Source organism: Mus musculus, chromosome 2 (assembly GCF_000001635.26).
Source record: "Mus musculus strain C57BL/6J chromosome 2, GRCm38.p6 C57BL/6J".
Lineage (NCBI taxonomy): Eukaryota > Metazoa > Chordata > Mammalia > Rodentia > Muridae > Mus > Mus musculus.
Genome location: NC_000068.7, coordinates 24,027,115 through 24,050,014, shown reverse-complemented (window position 1 = coordinate 24,050,014; position 22,900 = coordinate 24,027,115). Strand labels below are relative to the sequence as shown.

The following is a 22,900-nucleotide window of genomic DNA, read 5'->3' as shown; positions in this document are numbered from 1 at the left end:
TTGCCAGCTCTTCCACATCTCACTGCCATGTTTTGAACAGAGTACTCAACCTCTTAGAATCTCAGCCTTCCCAGCAGTACTCGGAGGAAGCTCACAGAGTCACAGACAAAAGCAATTCTCGACTACATTTTGAAAGTGTTGCACTATTTCTGGCATGCAAGCCCTCAACAGAAACATTTCTGCTGTTAGTAACACTTAGCTCTACCTCATAAGGAAAGGCTCAGAGCCCGTGACACTACAGAGCACCTCAGTAGTGGAAGTAACCAATGTTAGTGTAAATGCATAAGCACACCTTTAACCATTTAAGCAAACAGAAGGTTATGTGCAATTGTTCAGGAGAACAAGTACGCTTCTGGCTTCTGCTCCTGTCTTTATCAGCTAACAACCATGGAGAGATCCAATGGGGACTTTAGGTGAGTGGTAAATAACTGTGAATGGGTGAAGGGAACTTTCAGTTTTAGGAGGCTCAGAAATGAGACGTGCCTGTGTTAATCCCTTTATGAGACTAGGAAGATCTCATGTTACTTTAAATGTCTCTTACAGCTCCTGGGCTCCTCCTTAATTTTTTTTTTTTTTCTGATTTGTTCAAACAAATCGATCAACATTTGAAGAATTCAGCAGTTGAGCTTAAGAGTCAAAAACTAAGATACTAAGGCAGCGAACTCTCTGCAACAAACACACGTAGCCAGCTGCTGGTAGGTTAATAGATTTTAGCTGCTGCAGGTTTCTGAAAGTTATATGCATAACTTTGTATCAGTCTAAAAACTAACTGACCTTTTGCTTTAAAAGCAAAGCAAAACAAAAAATCCTTTCTTACTTGGAACCTACTTGTGACCCCTGCTTGGGGGGGGGGGGGGGACTAACTAAAAAAACCAAAACCAATAACTGGGAAGCGATTGGAATGCTTTTATAGCTCTGCAAGGTGTAAAGTACGGAAAGTTCTGTACAAACAGTGGTGGGAGCAGGAGGCTCTGTTTGGAAGTTTTCAGCGCTGGTCAAATACAAAGCAGATTTAAGTGCTGTCGTTTATCTCTTATTCATGTATTAATTGTTTGCTTATTTGGAGCGGTTTGGGAGACGGCGGGGTTAAGGAAACTGGTGGGGGAGGGGAGAGAAAGAGGGAAAAGAAGGAACTCGGAGCAGAGGAAGTTAAACGTAGCTCCCTCCTTGTTTTTATCAGAGAACCCAATATGGCATCTTGCATGAGGAGCTTATTTTCTGACCAAGGCAGATACGTAGAATCTTTTCGGAGGTTTCTAAATAATTCCACGGAACACCAGTGCATGCAGGAATTCATGGATAAGAAGCTTCCGGGCATAATAGCAAGGTAACAAAAAATGTCATTTCTTTCAATGGACTAACCGGCAACCTAGCCCAGAGGGTAGGCAGAGGTGGAGGAGGCCCTGGGATTAGAGTCATAGACAACCACAGCTGCCTGCTGCTGCTGCCGCTGCTGCCTGGCCTTGCCTAAACTGGCTGGCCTTGCTTACGCAGATCTGTTTGTGCTATAAACACCACCGAGACTGATTTGCATAGCTGGCAGCACAGGCTGTGTTAACTATTTGTCAGCTTTAAAGGCACAAGCCCAACCTTATTTGGAAAAATGATTCAAATCATTAAACTTGGAATTTTTTTCTAAGCTCCTTTCAAATTATATATATATTTAAACAGTCCCAAATAGATTCTGGTATTCTTTCCTTAGGATCAGATAAAGGTAATTGCAGAATGCGATTTGAGAAGCACTAATTCTATGCACCTCCTTTATCTGTTAACTGTCACTCTCTCCAAAACTATTTTTTCCTTTCAACGTAGTATTATCAATATGATTCTGAAAAAAAAAAGATTAATTTACCATTATCAGTGGAACTGATTTCTATCCTCACAGACTCCTTTATTTATGATTAATTTTTGATTAATGTGTTCAATTTGTCTCAAAGCTGGTAAGCATTATTGAGGTAACAGAAGAGAGTCAAGTCACCGATCTGGGGGTAAATTGTTGCTAGAAGTAACTATATAAAACTAGTAAGAAGTGATTAACTGTGGAGCTAATTTACAAGCAACAAAAAACCCTGCTGTTTTATTTTATGCTGTCTAAATTTCTCTGTAGAGTTAGTGCCCCGTGGTAGCTCTTCTGTCCAACCAGAGCAGACTTGTTGGACTAATACAGAATTTTATGTCTATTTTTTTCTCCTCCTCCTTTTGTCAAGCACTTTACCGACTGAGCCATTTCCCTAGCCTTGTATTGTGTATCTTAACACGGTTCATTAATTGACACATAATAGGATAAAGGTTATGCAAATTAAATCATTGGTTCCACACCCCACCCCCACCCCTCACCATACACTCATAGGTGCCACTAAGTATAAGTGGACTTAGGCTTTACAACAAAAGCTCAAGAAGTTAGGAGGGAATTGTAGTTGTGGGGAGAGAGAGAAAGACTTGGAGGGGAAGGAATAGTGGGTGAATTTGTTCCAAACCTATTATGTACATGTATGACATGTTCAAGCTAAAACTATTAAAATATTAAAACAGATACCAAGTAGACAATTTTATCTGAAACTATAATTTACTCCTTTGGACCTTTCTCTTAATTTTTAAAAATCACTGAGGGAAAACCCCCACCCAGACTTAGTATACAAAGACAAAGAGTGTTTACACTGCAGAAACAACCAGCATGTGGGGGTCAACCATTTTTCAAAATGGTGACCTCAGACAAAGGTGTGTAGGGCTTCTTGTAGGGAGCCAGAGGAACTCTCTAGAAGGATTAGGTAATCTAAAATTTCACTGGTGGGTACTAGGGTGTCACAGTTGGTCAGTGGTCTGCATTCCTATGTTATGAGCATTTAACCATAGGATGAGATAGGGCTGCTCAACACAGAAGACTCATCCTGAGATAAGATATTGCTCATTTTCTGTGGTTATCCCCAGACTTTTCTTTGGGAGAAGGTTTTATGACCTTGTTTCTGGATTTTGTGGTCTGTTCCTGGAGCTGGTGCCTTATAGCCTTCTTTTCAAAATCAGGTGTGGTTCTTAAATGGCGACAAATGGGGTTTATGTCGTCCTTTTAATAGGTTATGGGTTACTCTCTCAATACTTTCAGTTTGGATAGTACATATCCATCCCTTAGCTTAGCCAGATCCTTGATTTAAAAAAAAAAAAAAAAAAAACCTTACAGTTTAGACTGAAGGGCGGGGAGGGATTGTGTAAGGCAATGATGACCCTTTTCCCATCTTCTGAATATACCCAGTCTAGATGGAATTTTGGCTGTAGAATTTGTAAAAGACTTACGAGAGTTCGGCTATGCACTCTGATTTTAAATTGAAAGCACTATCTTATGATTTATTTTTTGAAATATAATTCCTAAGAGAGGCATACAATAAACATATAATATATATTTGCTTATTGAAAGGAAGACAAAAAAGAGGAAGAGGAAAAGACATTGTAAAGGCAGCATAAACCACCAAGTCTCTATCCATGTCCAGGTTTTATAGTCAGTGTGAAATGTCAACAGAGATTGACAGAGCTATGCATTCTTATTTTCTAGTCTCCAAAGAAATGACACTTTTTACATGCTAGATGTTTTTACATGCTAGATGTTTATAGCAGGTCTCCAGATCCTATGTTTCCAGATTCAAGAAAGGAATGGATCCTTTTGAGGGATACCTCCTGCATATTGGATGTTCCCTCCCAAACCAGAATTAGGCACAAACCACTCCCAAACACCTGTTTTCACAGTGAACTCCTATATTAAGTTGGGAAGGAAAGTGGTTGCTTTCTGACTCAGGCAGAAAAATAACAGTAAATTACTTTACAGGTGCAATTTTTAAGAGGAAAAGGGGAGGCCTGTGTTAGAACGGCTAGGATGTGGGAGTACATTTTGATTGGCCATGCTAATTAGGTGAACCAAAGGGAGCTTCTGATTGCTGGATTTTAAGACTTTTTTAGCTGGGCCTTGGTAGTCAGCCTTGGGAGAAGGAAGTAGCCAAATAAGGGAATAGACCTTGGTGGTTAGCTTTAGGGATGTAATCTGATGCTTTTGAATAAGACAGAGGGAATGGGGGAGAAGGACAAGGCCTGCCAGAGCCATGGTCCCCACTTTCAAGCTGCCCAGGGTCCCTTCGCCTGTGTTTTCAGGCACTCTAATAAGAGAAACAGAAATAAATAAAGAAGAGCCACAGACATGACCTCACTTTCATGTTGGCCTCTTGTCCATTCATCCATTCTCTTTTGCTTATCAATAGACTTGATAGGAAGAATTGGCAGGCAAAGCACCTTTCATGTTATTAAATTGTATAATTTTGTGTGTCTGCTTGCTTTTCAGGATTGGAGAAGCAAAAGCAGAAATTAAGATTCTGAGTGTAGGCGGAGGTGCAGGTATGAATAATACCTATAAAATTTATATTCTGCTATAGGTACCATGGTATTTGATAGCCATATTGTTTACACTCTAGAAAGCCACTTTACTTTTGTAAAATATCAAGTTATAAATACTAGCAACATCATTCAACTCAAATTCATTGCTCTCAATATATGTATAGGCCTTGGGACTTTAGCCTTCACTATAATTTGTAGGATAGGTAGAACTGAGAATTTTAAAAAAATTTTTTTATAAGTAGAAAACCAGGGAAACTTAGAAGATTATTACTGTTATCAGCCCATGTGAGGGAAGGAAACTTTCACTAGAATGGAAATTGATGCATAGCTCTCTTCATTAGAAACATCTCAATATGGGCAAAAAATATACATATCATAGTTAATTTACATTATTGTAGCCCCATCTCTGAAATGAATTGGCCTCACTGCTTCCTTCTTCTGAATTCTAAAAGTATTTTAATCAATCAAAGTACTTTTTTATATGTGTTTTATTAATATCACTTGGCCTTATTATTCTTAAGAGTTTTTAATTCTAGAGGAAAAATAATAACTCTGGAAAAGCAGGTTGATATATGTGTCTTTTGTAACTGCCCCTAATGAACTGTGTAACTTTGGTACATAAGCTGAGACTTCTCTCATTAGTAAAATGGAAACACTGAGTCTTAGCTACAGTATTGGAATAAGAAATCATTTATAAAGTGCTGGACAGATGCTGTTCCTTCTGTAAGGCAAAGGTTTTGCCTCCCTGAAATACTAAAAAAGCAAGTTTCTTCTGAAGGATTAGTATGTGTTTCATTTGAAGGTATTAATCATCTTTGACTTAATATATCAATGTAAACCATGCTGACCTAGTTATGATTATGTCTACTAAGTGGAAACCGCACTGCTGCTTGTTCCTTTAGTGTCCTGAGCTTGTTTACTGTAAGGTGTTCAGTGCTCTATGAATGAAGTGTATTGTATCCCATATTAATGCAAAGGAAATCAAGAGCCTGTCAGTAAAAAGGAATAGCCAGTTTATGGTGGCATATGTGTTCTCTCTCTTTTCTTCTTTTTTCATAAAATTCAGTATGCTATAATGTAATAAGGCTAATTCTAAATATCCATCTATTCTATTATTTTTAACCACAGAGTTAGAGAGAGCAACAAAGGCAAATCAAGGTTACTGTTGATTGTGGTGAATTATCCAAAGAATATCCTGTTAACTCACTTAATAAAGAGAGCCATTTCCAGGGATTCAGATAGCCTCTTAGCATTAGGACTATGACTTCATGTGCTTAGAAACTATAAAAAGCCATACAAGAAACAATAATAAATATATTCCCCATTATGGCTTAGTTCATTTTCTTTTAATATAAAATTAATTGAATTTCTAATGCAAATGTATCCACATTCTTTTTTTTTTTTTTGGATAGGGTTCCTTTGTATAATCCTGGCTGTCCTGGAACTTGCTTTGTAGACCAGTCTGGCCTTGAGCTCACAAATCTTTCTGCTTCTGTCTCCTGAGTGAGTGCTGGTAGTAAAGGTTGCAAATACCCTTAGCTATGTATCCACATTCTTACGAACTATCTTTTTTGTTTGTTTGCTTTTTGTTTTTTGTTTTTTTTTTTTTTTTTTTTCGAGACAGGGTTTCTCTGTTGTAGCCCTGGCTGTCCTGGAACTCACTTTGTAGACCAGGCTGGCCTCGAACTCAGAAATCCTCCTGTCTCTGTCTCCCAAGTGCTGGGATTAAAGGCGTGTGCCACCACTGCCAGGCCTCTTCTCTTATAAACAGTATTTGGCTTGTACATTGGTTCTTTACCTCAAGATGCAGCAAGGTGCTAACAGGATTCATCAAGATAAAAGGAAGAATACTTAGAGTCCTTTTGTTGGAGGCTGAACATCATATTGGTACCAGGCTCTATCTAGGAGAGACTAAGGAATCTCCTTAGGTCATTTTTCCTACAGAACTGGTCAGAAACATAAGGAGAACTTAAAGAAAAATTAAAATCATATACTTAGCTTTCATTAGCCAAATGAAATAAGTAAGTAGTATATTTAACAACTGTGTGGACAAGGTGTCCTTGTTATGAATGAGTGATATTTCATGTCATTTGGATTTTCATATTGCAACTAGGTAATGCTTATTTGACAAACTCAAGGCAAGCACCATCCATCGAGGAATCACACACATATTCTTGCCTTAGCGAAGCAGTACCTCTCATATTTTACCATCTTGAATTATATCATCCTTGAACTTTGTCCTTCCATTCAGTCTCTGAGCTCTAATCTCTTGCAAATCTGGCCATTGGTCTTGTGCTGGCTGTACTTCGTGCTCACTTCCCACAGTGTATGTCACAGTATCTCACCACACTCACTCTCCAGACTGTAGTTCACTGTCTAAATGTTCTACTCTTTGATGCATAGGCAGCTTCAGCTTCAGCTGATTTTCTACATACCTCTGGTAAATATGTTCTTTCTATTCATAGCACTGAAACCATTTCTCCCAGCATAATTGAGAAACACATACCCAAAGCAAACAAACTAAAAATTCCCACAAGTGAAATCGATACTTATCATGAGTGTTCTCAGAGCCAAGCAACTGCCATCTAGGGCCATTCACCTCTTACCACATCCTCTTGCAAAAAAAGTCATCCTAACTAGCCTTGTTAACAGTTTATTACCCCTTACTCCCAAGTATCAACTGCTCTTTACCAACTGGCAACCTTGTACATAGCCCACAAGAGGGGTTAAAATATGTGTATAACCTATATATACATATATAGACTCTATATGCCAAGTGGAAAACTAGGGAGGTGTCCATTGAGGTAGCTATGGGTAGCACTCATTCCTACTGATTGAAGCTTTCCAGGTGTGGCCAGTGGAGGAGTGCGCACATCCTATAACTAACCTCACTTTGGCTCTGTAAGGAAGCTCAATATCTTCATTAAGAGATGGAATAGACCTTAGCTTCATCTTCCTCTGGGAAGGAAGTTTAGAAATACTGCTTTATGTACCACTTAGTGCTTATGTTCTTTGGCTAATTCTTATTTTCAGAAAGAGGAGAAGAAAGTTCTCTGTACATTCTTTTCTTTTTAGAAATTAGTGTTTATGTCAGCTATATGTATATACTAAGATTTTTTTAAAAAAAAATCTCATGACACTTTTACTTATAGTCCAAGTAATTATTAGGACTCTATACAATTCAAAAGAAAGGAAATTGATGGAAAACTCCATTAGGTAGTTTTTAAGTAATTTTCCATATCTGTAGCACTGTTATCTACAAATTATATGTTCTAGTGATAGAGAAATGTATGAAACAAATATTATGTAAATAAAAAGAAAATCACAAAGAAGACAAATCCTGGACAAAGCCTTAGAGCCCAACTTTTACAGAGTCCAACTGAGCTTTATATGTTCTTTAATAAGAAGCAACAGCAGCCAGGTATATTTTTGTTGATCCTTGTTTGTTTCCTTTTTGTTTTTCAGTGTTTCATAGCCATGTCACATTGACTTTAACCATTGCTTTTATTTTTATTTTTAGAATAGTAACATTATTTTTACTGTAAATCTGTTAGAATTTGCTTTTTGGTCCATTTTTCAATATTGATGCTTCCTTAATTTAAAATTAAACCTGGTAGGGATTTACTACCAACTATCACTTAATTTCTATAAGTGTCATTTCATGCTAGATGGTGCATGGAAAACAAGAAATCCGTAGTGTTTTTTGGTAAGCAGAAATGCTAATAATTCACAATGCTACTAACTTAACACTTATGCTCCAGAAAGAAGTTATTGGTAATATGTTCTCCTGGCTATGGGCTTTGCATATATGACATTTATGTGTTTTCAGTTATTATATGCAGGTATTAGGGAGTATTACAAGAATTAGACAGAACAAAATCCAAGCTTTTTATTTGTATTCCCATTATTTTATGTACAGGTGGTAGGGGCTCACTCATAATTTTTTGGTAATAATTTTACTGCTATCAGTTGAGAGCACTTGGGTTAGGTGATTTTTTTTTTTTTTTGTTATACAACACAGCATTTATTGTTTATACAAAACCAGTAATTCTATAGAGGATAATAAATAGGACAAAAATGTAATTCATCCTTACTTTACAAATAACTTGAGCACTATTAGGTAGAATAAAGCCCAGAATGCAACAAATTATACAAAATGGTTGTAAAAATTATTAACGTCGTGAAAGAGAATAAATGATTTAGTAATGACCAAAAATTTGAAAATACGATTTTTGTTGCTAGAGATATGGCCCAGTGGTTAAGAGAATTCACTGTCTGCTCTTCCAGAGGACTGGGATTTGATTCGCATCACCCAGTGGCAGATCACAGCTATCTGTAACTCCAGTTCTAGGGATCTGATACCCTCATACAGGCATACATTCAGGCAAAACACCAGTGCACATAACATAAAAATTAGTAAATTTAAAGAAATATGAATAAGAAAAAAATATGATCTTAGCAGCTTTTTAATTTCATCTCCTTTCTCAAATAAAATGTTAAGAGAACACAGAAGTTTTTTTGTTATTAGCTGTTAGGTAAGCAAATGGGCTGGCATATCTGTTAGGATAACAGCAGAACAAATAGAATGAGAGTGGGCACTAACGGGCTGAAGTGTTGGTTAGGCTTAGAAAACAGTGTAATGGTAGTACAGTGTCTTTCCAGTAATACTAGTGTATGATCTGTTCTGAGGAGGGCAGCAAAGGCTGACTGTGTCTGACCGTCCCTGAACAGAAACACCACTTAGATTGTACAGGTCCATGGTTGCTAAGTTAAACTTTGGACAATTGTTTTACAGAGATTGAAACTCCAAAATTTAGCAGTTTGGATAAATGGGTAGAGTTACAATTTAATAATTCTGACATAGTTATCCTTAATCAGACCAGGGCTGCTTTTCCTGAGTGACTGTTAACCAGGGTCATTATGCCTGCCTGCTGTAACTATTCTTTTTCTGAGAAGAAGCACATGAATTAATTAGTGGCTGTTAGCCAAGGTTGTGTCCTCTTAAACTGACTGGCAAAGGTGTGCTCTTTTAGCTAAATTTCACTTTTACACAACAATTTTTTAAAACAAGTTTATTGATAAATTGTTTGTAGCTGGTTTATGACTTCCATTTCTTACTTCACTAGGAGATGGCAGAGAGCAATGATTAATGCTTTACTCTCTAGATCAATCGATTGAGAATGATGAAAAATAGAATTTAGTGATGAGAAACAATAAAAAGTAAATCGAATGTATTTATTGCTGCCTTCAAATATTTCTTGTTGAAAAACCTGAAAAATATTTGTTCCCAGAAATTGAAAGCCCAAGAAAGTGATTTTTCAGTACACTGTAAAGATTTCCAAAAAACTAAACCTGATTGGAAGTGGAAGTAAATATCCAGAGAGCTAAATTATCTGTTACTTCAATGCTAGAACAAAGAGAGGGGAAAAATCCAACCTGTTCACATGTATTAGAAAAAGACTTAGGCACTAATATCTTGAATGTTTGGGCTATTAGAGTTTATAGTATAAAAATCTATGGTTTTTGAGTGGCCTTTTAGGAAAGAGGTGGGCCTCTCTCCATTCACATGGCTGTCAATATGTTTGTTTCTGTTGAAGACATGAATTTTTTTCACTTAAGGTTTTTTTTATTTAATATATTTAGATCATGTTTTTATCCTCTCCCATGGGCTTTTAGACATTCACTTCACCTTTAGGTGAGGTTCTAATTATATATAACTTAAGACAATTCAAATTTGAATCATTAATATATAGCAAAATAGAAATTATTATTTTCCATGAAAGATATAGACCTTGGTGATATAGTCTATAAAATTTAGGACTATCTGCAAGCATTTTGCACATTTGGGAGAATGGAACACAAGTGCACGTGACATTGGAGCCAATGTTTTTAAAGCTCTGCAAGCAAGTTTCTTTGAGCTAATTTAATAAGGCTTGAAACAGAAAAATGAATTATAATGGACAAAGTGAAGAAAAACCCATCATTTGTAAATTAAAAAACTATATTTGGGACGGACTGAGTGCTTATTGGTTAGGAGCCACTGATGCTCTTCCAGAGGTCCTGGGCTGGATGCCCACCATTCACACGGATGCTCATAACCATTGGTAACTCCAGTCTCAGGGGATTCAATGTCCTTTTCTGGCCTCTGAGGACATGACACACATATATTACATAGATACACACATACAGGTGAACACACATGAAATAATAAAATAATTTTAATATTAAATATATTAAACACTTATAAAAGCAAATAAGTTCAGTTGTATAGCTATAAAATTAGTAAGAATGAAGCAATAGTCTGATATTATATATATATATATGTATATATGTGTATACATATATATGTGTGTGTACATATATAAATGCATATGCATATATGCTACCTACATACAGATATAGATATAAATGTATATCTCTATCTATTTTATTGAAGACTCCAAGAGGAGCCCCTCGCTCAGGCCTCAGGCCAATAGCGGACACCCAAGAACTCACGACAGACCGAGCTTGTTGCAAACCACATGAGGCTTTATTCGGGGAAAGTCAGAGCTCTGGGGACGACTCATATCCCACGCAGGGGTAGAGGAGTCGACCTTGAGGGGAAAGAGTTCCCAGTTTTTATAGGCCCTCAGGGGGGAAAGGAGAAGGGGGAGATTAGGGGATTTCCAGATCTAAACAATGTCTATTCTCAAGAAATGGGTATGGGAGGGGTACAAGGAAAGAGTCTAATGAAGGCGCAGCAATGGGCACACACCTGGTCAGAACATTGGCAGACACACAGGTTCCAGGAGTGGCCAGAGCATTGTGCACCTCTATTTTTCTAAATCAGTGAAGCTAGTTCTGCTAACACCGACATCTATCTTGCCAATTTCAGGGCTTCTGTGTCCTTTTACATTTGGCCAGGATCTTTCATTCCCCACTTCTTCTAGTTACTAGTTCTAATCTTAGAACTAAACTGCAACCTCTTTTTCAAGGTTCTGCAGAGACTGGTATTGTTGTCTTAATACTAACAGCTGGGACGGCACCAATCCTCTCTCTAACAAAGGTCATTAGATTATTAAGAATTAGTGGGTCACACATCAGCAGTAAGAGCAAAATTATTAGAGGGTCTATCAGAGTAGAAATGAGAGTGGTCAACCAAGGGGGTTTATTCTTCAGGAGCTCGCTTTACGTGACAGGCATGAATCTAAGCAGAGATGCCTTCTTCTTTGACAGCAGTGGGGGTGGTCAGTAGCAAGATGCAAGGGCCTTTTTAACAAGGTTTCAGATTCTCAGCTTGATGTTGTCAGAAGAGAACTGCATCTCCCACCTGGAACTGGTGTGGTATCATCAAGTCTCCTGGTTCATAGGCCTCTTTGCGCTGCTCTCAGGCGGTGTTTCTGACCACTTCTAGGGCTTTTATGCATGTAAACAATGAAGGACCAGGGTTAAATTTTAAAGGAGCTAACACTCTCTTTACTTCAGTGAGTGGGGGAGTCCCCCCCCATACAGGATTTCATATGGAGTAAGCTTAAATTTTCCTGGTGTGTTCCTAACATGGAACAAAGCAAAGGGAAGGAGGGCTGTCCAGTCATTCCCGCCGGTCTCTAAGATTAATTTAGTCAAGTTTTTTTTTTTTTTCCTTTCTACCTAGCCTGAACTCTGGGGTCTATAAGCACAATATAATTTCTAATCAATCCCCAGTTGGATGGCCAGTCCCTGACTTACCTGGGCAACAAAGGTGGGTTCATTGTCAGAGCCTATTACCTTAGGTATTCCAAACCGAGGAAAAATTTCTTCTAGGATTTTCTTAACCACAACATTGGCAGTTTCTTTTTTGTTGGGTAGGCCTCCACCCATCCTGAAAAGGTATCTACAAAAACTTCCACTAGGAAACTGCTTCTGTCTGTGTACCAGTTTGGAACACCTGGCCACGGCTGGTCACATAGATCACTTTGCAAGCAGGGTTGAGAATAGCAGGAGGAGCAAACACGACCCGTTCAGTCAGCAGCAGAGTCTGGTAGTGAGTCATCCAGGCATTTGTCATCCATCGATCTGGGGGCTGGCGGATAATGCTTTGAAGAGAGTGGGCGGCTACCACGGTTATTTGTTGTCCCAGAGTTAATTTGTCAGCATCCTTAATGAGTAGGGCTACTGCAGCAACGGCCTTTAAACATGTGGGCCATCCACTGGCCACTGGGTCCAGCTTCTTAGACAAATATGTCACCGGCCTCTTCCACGGCCCTAGAGCCTGAGTAAGAACTCCTCTGGCCACCTCTGCCCTCTCATCAACATAGAGGATGAAGGGCTTGGTTAGATCTGGCAATGCCAAGGCTGGCACAGTCAACAGGGCCTTCTTAATATTTTTAAAGGCTTTCTGATGTTCTGATGTCCATCTAAATTTTTTACTTTCCTTGGTCAGTGAGTACAGGGGGGCAGCTAGTGTTGTAAACCCAGGTATCCAAAATCTGCAGAACCCAGCGGTGCCCAAGAATTTTCTCACCTGTCTTGGAGTAGCCGGTGTTGGTATTTGAGTCACAGTCCTTTTTCTAGCCTCTGTCAGCCACCGTTTTCCATCCCGGAGGGTATCTGACATAGCTGGGCTTTTTAGCAGAGGCCCAGTAACCCAACTCACCCAGTTCTGCTAGCAATCTCTTGGTCCCCTGCCAGCATTCTCTCTCCGTGGTTGCAGCAAGGAACAAGTCATCAACATATTGAAGCAGAGTTACCTGGGAGTTTTCAGCTCGGAAGGAGGCTAAATCTCGATGTAGAGCCTCATCAAAAAGGGTGGGGGAGTTTTTTAACCCCTAGGGTAACCGTGTCCAGTTCAATTGTCCCTTTTGTCCAGTGTCAGGATCTCTCCACTCAAAGGCGAATATGGGCTGGCTGGAGGGATGTAACTTCAGGCAAAAGAAAGCATCTTTTAAATCAAATACTGTATACCATTTTCGCTCCGGAGGGAGTAAGCTGAGGAGGTTATAGGGATTAGGAACAGTTGGGTGAATATCTTGGACCCTCTTATTGACCTCTCTCAGGTCTTGGACAGGTTGGTAGTCACTCGTGCCAGGTTTCTTTACCGGCAGTAAAGGAGTATTCCAGGGTGACTGGCAAAGTACCAAAATACCTAATTGTAATAGTCTCTGAATATGTGGCCTGATTCCATCTCTTGCTCATGGCTCATTGGGTATTGGCGCACTCCTATAGGGGTTGCATCCGTCTTCAGTCCCACAACTACAGCCATTCCCATGCCTCCAGTCTCTGCCCATGCTCTAGGGAAAGCAGTCAACCAGTCTTTTAGGTCTGGCACCTCTGTTTGCTTTATGCCTTCATGCAATCGGTATTCTTCCTCAAGCTGCAGGGCTAAGACTATGGAGGTGGGAGATTCCCAAGTTACTCTCGGCCCTTCTTAGGTAAATCTGATCTGGGCCTTTAATTTAGTCAGAAGATCTCTTCCTAGAAGCGGTGTGGGACACTCAGGAATGACCAGGAAGGAATGACTCACTTGGCCTTTCCCCAGATCTACAGTGCATGCAGTGGTCCAGGGGTATTGTTTCTGACCAGTGACTCCAATCACTATGGTTCTTTTATTTTTTAATTTTCTCGGTGGATGTTTCAACACAGAATGTTCTGCCCCTGTGTCAATTAAAAAGTCCATGGGAGTCTCTTTCACCATCAGGGTTACCCTAGGCTCGGGGAGGGGGCCTGAGCCCCGTCTCCCCTATTTATCATCTTTCAGAGTCAGGACCTTAGGGGCCCTTCCCTTTTTCTTTGGGCATTCTCATGCCCAATGCCCTTTTTCCTTACAATAGGCACATTGGTCCTTCTCTAAAATCTTCTGGACAGATCTTCTTTCAGGTCTGGGTTCCTTGTTGCCCAGGTACCCTGTCTGTCTATTCTCTGGCCTGTTCCTTCCTTCACGTTCCCCTACTACTGCGGCCAAAATCCTGCTTAAATTCCTCTCCTGTATTCTCCCTCTGTTTCTCTCTTGTGATACACCTTCTCTGCCTCCTTAACTAAATCTTGTAAAGCCATGGCATGTAATCTTTAAAAGCCATAGCAACCGCGGCTTGTTAACCCTCAGAGGTCGGGTTAAAAGGAGTATAGTATCTATAACCTTCTATCAATCTTTCTAGAAAAACAGATGGGGGCTCTGGAAAGCCCTGCATCACTTCTCTTACCTTAGCCAAATTGGTGGGGCGTCTCATCGATCCCTTTAGACTAGAGCCCAGCCAGTAAACTGTCAACCTCTCCTTACCTTGTTCCATGTTGTAGTTCTAACCTGGCCGGTCTAGAGGGAACCCAGCGTTCCAATTGTACAGATCAGCCGATGAAAAAGGCCAATATTGAAGGGTCTGCAGAAACTGCCTGTCTGTGGGCAGGTTGCCCACAGCTCGCAAGGAAAAGGCAGAAGTGGTGTCAGGAGCTTCATCTGCTGGGGGACTCTGGACTTGTTGGCTCCGGGTCCCAGCTGTAGGTCCTCGGTCCTCAGACTGTGCCTTTAGCAATCTCAGAGCTGGGTGCAGGGACTGCTTCTTAGGGCAGAAAGCAAGGGCACTGTGCTGACCCACTCGAGTACATGGGAGCAGCCGGGGGAGGGCTCTGAGAGATGTGGGGGAACCCATAGTTTGATTTATGGTGGTGAATTCTGAATGAGGTAAGGCTGTTGATCCAGGTGGAACCCAGGTCCACTCTGAAAAACAATGGCTTTAACTTCAAAGATAAGAGTAAACCAAAAGTCCCTTCCAGTGACCATTTTACATTAAAAGTTGGCCACTTGGAGGCGCAGAAAGTCTGCCAAGGTCCCTTCTTAATTTCTACTGAAAGATTATGGGCCCTTGATCTAACTTCAGTCCAGTGGTCTAAAGTCAAACTTAGGGGGGTCATTACAGTCTGTCCAGTACCACGGAAAACACAAAACAAACACAGAAAACACACATACACACACTGACAAATACCTGAAAACAGACACAAAAAACAAATACACACTGACAAATGCCTGTTTTCCATCAAACAGACAAAACCAACTCAGAAATGCAGACAGTCGAGGGAGTACACTCCCTTCCTCAGACAGACTCCTAGAGTCCTTCCCTTCGCTCAGGGCTTCAGAAATACAGATGGTCCAGGGAGTACACTCCCCGCCCCAGACGGACTCCTAGAGTCCTTCCCCTCGCTCAAGGTGTCCCCCAGAGCGAGCAGCAGCCGGTGATTCTAGCACGTCTGCTGTTCACACTCAGTGCCTCATCCCGAGGCAAAGGTCTCCGTTTCTCACAAAACGACGCGGCTGCAAATTTCAGCACAGAACCTAGCCGGCTTACAGAAATATTTTTGGACAAAAAATTTCACCTCCAAGTGGGTCTTTGGAGACATGGGTGGTCACGCCAATCCCGGACGAGCCCCCAAATGAAAGACTCCAAAAGGAGCCCCTTGCTCAGGCCTCAGGCCAATAGCGGACACCCAAGAACTCACGACAGACCGAGCTTGTTGCAAACCACATGAGGTTTTATTCGGGGAAAGCCAGAGCTCTGGGGACGACTCATATCCCACGCAGGGGTAGAGGAGTCGACCTTGAGGGGAAAGAGTTCCCAGTTTTTATAGGCCCTCAGGGGGGAAAGGAGAAGGGGGAGATTAGGGGATTTCCAGATCTAAACAATGTCTATTCTCAAGAAATGGGTATGGGAGGGGTACAAGGAAAGAGTCTAATGAAGGCGCAGCAATGGGCACACACCTGGTCAGAACATTGGCAGACACACAGGTTCCAGGAGTGGCCAGAGCATTATGCACCTCTATTTTTCTAAATCAGTGAAGCTAGTTCTGCTAACACTGACGTCTATCTTGCCAATTTCAGGGCTTCTGTGTACTTTTACATTCTGCCAGGATCTTTCATTATCAATCATCTATCTATCTATCTCTTGATGTGGCATTGCAATTTTCCTAAAATACACATTTGTAGTTTACAGATTCTTATACCTGTTGGAATAAAGTCTATTAATTGGAGAATGGGATTCTAAATGACCTTTGCTATTAAATAAGACAATACAAATTCGTTTACAAACATTAGGGTGGGAAGATAGCTTAGTGGTTAAAAGTAATCCCAGTTCTTGCTGAGGACTGGCATTTGGTTCCTGTAGTCATGTCAGGTGCCTTACAAGACCCTTTAACTCCAGCTCCAAAGGATCCAATGTGCTCTTCTGGCCTGTGCTGGCACATGCATACACAGGGTTCATGTTGGTAATATGAATTATGTGGTTGATCAAATAAAAAGAGAGATGTTAGGATGCAGTATACAGCTTTGCAGCAGCAGGGTGGACTGAACCCCAAGTAGCTGTGTGGAAGTGTAGTTACTGATTGTTACAGGAGAGTTAACTTTAGAGTAAGTCAAGTTCCTCTACCAGAACTTCTGATCTGATCTGTGTGCTGCCTGGGGAACACATGACCCACTCACTTCTCAATCCTTATTGTACAGCATTTTCAGTGTTCAGTAAGACAATAATTCCAAGTTTTGTGACTGAAGTCACGAGAAGGCCATAAAGATCCTTCAGAAATATAGCTTCATAAATCTCAGATAACAATCACTGATCAGATATGTAAGATTTCTTCAGGGATTAGGTGCACCTAAAAACAATCCCAACACTCTTGTGTTAGTTCCAGATACAATGACTTTACTAATTTTTCTACTATAGATATTCATAGACACATACACACCACATAACTAACATAAATGTTAAGTTTTTAAATTAATGTATAATAGCTTCAATTTATTGTTGCAGGATATGTGATCACACTGTAAAACCTGAGGTTGTGTTATTGAAGAAAAAAAAAAAAACCTGTTTAGAGTTGTGCTGTGGCTCAGTCCTTAGCACACACTTTTATTCCTTCTGTCTATAATACAGACATGTCCTTAGTACACACCTTTAATCCTAAACAATGAAGGTAAAGTTAGTTTATAGAAGGAAGCACCCATGTTTGAAAGTGATGTCCAGTTGAGTATCAGACAAAGTAATTAGTCAGAAAAATTTGACAGAATAGGATATGCTTAACTCTCAGGAGAAAGAGAAGATATCTGAGGGGCAGGACAGAGAAAAAAGAAGGCTGTTTTACTGGAACAGGTGTACATAGACAGGTTGAGGAGAGAAGGTGGATACAGGTAAAGACAAAAGGAACCAGAGAATAAGGATCCAGAAGATTAAAATAGATTGCCAAAGATAGTATGAAGCCAAGCAGAGCAATTCAGTAAGAAACTGAGAGAAGCCAGGTTGAATCAGTCAGCTTGGAAAGGTGTTTGAGTTGAACCAGCCAGCCAGAGTTTAGAAAGAACAAGAAAGGGTGAGATTAGTTAGCAGCAAGTCTCAGAGGCTGAAAACATTCTAGGCCTAGATTAGATTGTACAGAGCCTAGACGTTTCCAGGACTAAGCCTAGGTTAGCAGATGGAGCCAGTTAGCCTCTGGGACAACAATTACTACCAGATGATAAAAAAATACATTTATAATTTATTCAATACCTATTACACATTATTAACTATGAAAAATTATCTCTATCTATTTTAATATTTATAGTAATCTTTAGCATAGACTCTAGTAGGCTTCATTTATAGATATGAAACTTAAGGACAGAAAGATCAATAAATAGGCATGAAGTTCTGGTGGCCAGGGAGCTTTACAAAATTTACCAACACATTTGTTGTCTTGATTTTTTTTTTTTGTTTGTTGGTTTGTTTTTGTTTCTGTTTTAGGTGAGGTAGTCCAGTCTGGATTTGAACTCATGATCCTGCTGTCTCTGTGAGCCTTAGTTCTTAGGTTACAAGTATGCACTATACCTGACTAGTAACAAAGACATTTTAAAATGTTTCCTCCTTCTTTTTATGCTAAAATAGTAATATCCATGGACTTTATTTTTAGAAGAGGAAGAATAGAGGAATTGAACTATTACAGGTTTGTTATTTTGTGGGAATATTACTTGACACTTTCCAAGTGTTTTATTTTCTTAGCATCTCTTGGGGGCTTCATTTAACATTGAAGAAGCTAATGTTCAGATGTGTGAGATCTTAAAGGCTTTGTAATATATTTATCATCACTGCAGAAAAGAGGGAGGAAGACTTGTAGGAGCCAGAGGGAACAAGGACATCACAAGAAAATCCACAGAATCAACTAACGTGGGCTAATAGGGGCTCATAGGGGCTGAAGTGAAAATCAGGAAGCTTACATTGGTCCTCTGCATATACGTGATGGTTTTGTAGCTTGGTTTTCTTGTGGGACTCCTAGCAGTGGGAACAGGAGCTGTCTCTGACTCTTTTGCCTCCTTTTCAGACTTTTTCTTCCCATTGGCTCTACTCATTCAGCCTTGGTCTGAGGAGAGGTGCCTAGTCTCCATGTAACTTCATATGTCATGTTTGGTTGATATCTCTGGGATGCCTGTCTTTTTCTGAAGGAAAATGGAGGAGGAATAGAAGAGGGGTGGGAACTGGGAGGAGAGGAGGGAGAGAAAACTGTAGTTAGGATGTAATATAGGAAAGAAAAATAAATTTTAAAAAGAAAAAAAAAAAGATATTTATCACCTGGAAGAATGTGACAGAGTTAGGAATGGAAATAATGTAAACTTGGGTCTAAGTTTTCTTAAGCCTTTAATTGCCTTAGTAATTCTGTTTATTAAAGGGAATTGAAACTATAAACATCATGCAGAACCTACCAGTTATTCAAAAATAATGTCAAAGTTGTAGTGTAATGGATTAAAACACACGGACTGTGCCAAGAGTTCTCTCTTCCATAATGTTTCCATTAGCTCTCTGTATTCTCTTTTGGTTTTTTTATTAGTTAAAACTTAGCCTTTCATAGGCTTTCATAGTTTGCCCTGCAGAACTCCATAGGTATTGTAATAATTCATTGCACTTGATACATTAGAAATGTCCTAGTGCCAATCTGTACATTTACCAAAAAAAAACCTATTGTGTATTTTATGTAAATACTGCATTGTAGTGGAATGTAAATGTTGTCTTCCTTTAGCTCCCCTGAGTTCTTAGCTGGATGGACCCTTGTACAGAAAGACAGATTAATGAGAGAAACACATGTTATATTTATTGATCTGAGCAGTATTTATCATGTAAGAAAAGCTTCCACGAGAAGTAACTCAAAGCAGTGACTTAATACTCCGGTGGATAAAGAGACTTTAACAAAGAACAATTGATTTGTAAAAGAAAAATGAGAAAACAAAGGACGAAGGTTTTGGGGTTCCAAGACTGGGAAACAATGAGAAGGCAAGCATGTGGGTACTAACTGTAAGCTTTGTTTGTAGATTCCTATAATTGTTTCTAGTAAAAAGTAATATATAGCCTACTGATAGGAAAACCTACCATTAGTTCCAACAACAAATGTTGTTTGGGCACATTTTTTTTTTCTTTCTTTGAGATCAATTACCTTCAGTAATTGTAATGTTTAAAAGTCATTATTATGGAGATGTAAATAAATGTCATTAAATTGAATATCAACTTCCTAATGTGACTTGTTCTATACTTGGCTTTACACGCCTTAGGATAGTCATATGAAGATAAAAGATCAATCGTAATCAATTTGAGCCTGTTTTATGACAGCTTCTTTTTCTTCTCTTGTTTTCTTTTCTTTTTGTGTTTGTGTGCTTGCACACTGTGTGTGTGTGTGTGTGTGTGTGTGTGTGATAGTGTTATAAAGGCATAATTGTAGAGCTGTTCTAGAACTCTAAGGATACATATGTAAAGGAATAAGAGGTCTATTCTCGTGATGATGACCTCTGAGAAACCCAAGGATCTGTAGTCTGTAGGCTAGAGATCCAGGGGAGTTTATGATTCCAGGTACCAAGGCTGGCTATATGGAGTCCAAAGAATAACCTGTAATACTGACACATTTGAATTTGTATAACTGTCTAGATTCTAAATATTGATCATCACAGAATATCAGACTAGGTTTTAGATCATGAAAAACAAAACAAAAAACAAAAAAAACAAAAAACATTGTCTCAGTTCAGTTTCTTTTTTTTATTTTTTTCCCCCGAGACAGGGTTTCTCTGTGTAGCCCTGGCTGTCCTGGAACTCACTCTGTAGACCAGGCTGGCCTCGAACTCAGAAATCCGCCTGCCTCTGCCTCCCAAGTGCTGGGATTAAAGGCAATGCCCACCATGCCCGGCTCAGAGTTTTCTATTTTAGCTTTCAATGTGCTTTACCTAATTTATTGATTTACTCTATCTAGAAACACTCTTGAAGATACATTTACAATACTGTTTAACTAAACTTCTGGGTGTATCATGCCCTGAAACAGTTTACATTGTTTCATGCTGACACATACTTGTATTTTTACTAACTGCTCAAATTGCATAAAATGCTTAAGAGAGAAAATCAGTTTAAAATCATCATAAGATGTCTAAACTCTAAAATCATTAATTTGTTCTGCTAGTCACAGAGGAGAAAGGAAAGACTAGAAAAGTTTGATATATTCAAATATAGCTTTTTATGATTTCTCCATTCTTTTCACGGGAAAAATTGTAGACATTTTAATAAAGAGATTTACTGCCATTTCTTGATAAGGCTTTAGTAAATGCAAACAACTTTAGGTGTTTATATGTTTTAAGTCCCAGAATGTTAATAGTAAGTTGCCTAAATGATCCTTTCCAAGGTAAGGACTTATAGAACTAACAGCCTTTGCATGTGAATGAAAACAGCCAACAGAGCCTGCTTTGCCCTTCTCCCTAAAGCAGGTCCATGGCTCCCAGGTGTCTTTTATTTACTCCTGAATGTTCTGTGAATTTCTGAATTGTTGGATAATTCAAGACTCTTATTTTCTTTTGCACGTAGCTTTGGAAAGCAGGCCCTTATGATGACCTGATGTTCCTTTCTTCTACTTGGATTCTGTTCATTTGTTTTTCTTTTTTGATTTGGTTATTTTTGTTAAGGTTCTGCCAGACTTTATCTTCTCAAAGAAACAGCACTTCGACTCTTTGATTCTTTGTTTTTCTTTTTTGTTTTTTTCTATTTCATTAATTCCTGCCTTGGTTTTATTTTTTTCTCTTCATTTTCTGGGTTTAGATTTGGTTCTTGTCTTTCCAAACTCTTAATTTGCATCATCAAGTCATTTATTTGTGCTCTTTATGATTCCATAGTATAGCTTCTAGCTATACATTTTCTTCTTAAGACTACATTTGATATGCTCCAAATGTTTTGTTGTGTTGTGCTTTTATTTTACTTATTACCGAAATTTTTATTTTCCTTCTCGGTTTTTTACTGTGACCCATTTGGCACTCAATTTACTGTCTGGGAATTTAAGATTCTTTTGCTGTTGATTTCAGACCTTACTGTATTGAGATCAGGATACACAGAATTACTTGAGTTTCACTGTATTAGTTGAGAGTTGTTTTGTGTTATAGAATGTGGTTCATTTTAATAATTTTATAGGCTACTGTATACAAGTATTCTTGATATTTGGGTGGACTAGTTGGTCAATTGATATCTGTTATATAAGTTTGATGTATGATATTTACATTTCACTGTATGATATCAGCTATGTTTAACTGTATGATGTCATTTACATTTCACTGTATGATATCAGTTATGTTTCACTGCTAATTTTTTCTTCAGATGATCTGTCAAATTTGACAAGTTATCTGTGTCTTCAAGTCAGATTTTTATGAAATGGGATGAGCTAGAATTTGGTATGTACATGATTAGGACTGTAATGTCTTCTTATTTAATCGTTTCCTAGTTCAATTTTTTTAAAATCTCTTCTGATTAATTATTTTGAAGTCTATTTTTGTCAGCTATTAGAATACTGACACCTACTCATTTCCTGGTTCCATTTGCTTGGAAGACATTCTTTTCCTATTCTTTCACTCCAAAATGATACCTACCCTTGAGTTGTATGAGTTTCTTGTAGACAATAAATAGTTGGATTTTGTTTCTTTTTTTAGGATTTATTTATTTATTTATTTATTTATTTATTTTATGTATGTGAGTACACTGTAGCTGTATAGCTGGTTGTGAGCTTTCACGTGGTTGTTGGGGATTGAAGTTTTAGGACCTCTGCTTGCTCTGGTCAGCCCTACTCAATCAGTCCCTGGTCGCTTTGGCCCAAAGATTTATTTATTATTATACATAAGTACACTGTAGCTGTCTTCAGACATACCAGAAGAGGCCATCGGATCTCATTACGGGTGGTTGTGAGCTACCATGTGGTTGCTGGGATTTAAACACAGGACCTTTGAAAGAGCAGTCAGTGCTCTTACCTACTGAGCCATCTTTCCAGGCCCAGAATTTTGTTTCTTAATGCATCTAATTAAATTGTACCTTTTGATTGGAGAGTTGAAGCTACTAATATTTAAAGTTATTATTGAAAGGTGCATTGAATGTTTTCATTTCATTGTACATTTTTGCTTTGTATGGTTCTGGGTCACATTTTGTGTTTCTGTAATTATAGCCTCCTTTATTTTCTTTCTAAGGTTGCATGGCTCTGCTTATTCCTTTCTTCTGTTTGAAGTATCATAACGTACAGTATTTTCTGTCAGGCTGGTTTGGTAAACATGGATTCTTTTAGC

The 22,900-nt window shown here is 38.9% G+C and overlaps 1 protein-coding gene across 3 annotated transcripts in view; it reads left to right on the top strand.

Annotated features, from left to right (window-relative positions):
* The first annotated feature begins 256 nt into the window (after positions 1–256).
* The window catches only part of Hnmt (histamine N-methyltransferase), a 46,848-nt gene continuing 24,204 nt past the window's right edge, over positions 257–22,900 (top strand). The window contains exons 1-3 of one of the 3 annotated variants that reach the window (XM_006497670.3): positions 257–413; positions 1,181–1,327; positions 4,322–4,374. In XM_006497670.3, coding sequence (XP_006497733.1) covers positions 388–413; positions 1,181–1,327; positions 4,322–4,374 — 226 coding nt within the window. In that variant the 5' untranslated portion in view covers positions 257–387. Of the gene's footprint in view, positions 414–635; positions 696–948; positions 1,042–1,180; positions 1,328–4,321; positions 4,375–22,900 lie in introns of those variants that run through there. The other 2 variants (NM_080462.2, XM_006497671.4) reach the window with 2 other exon arrangements.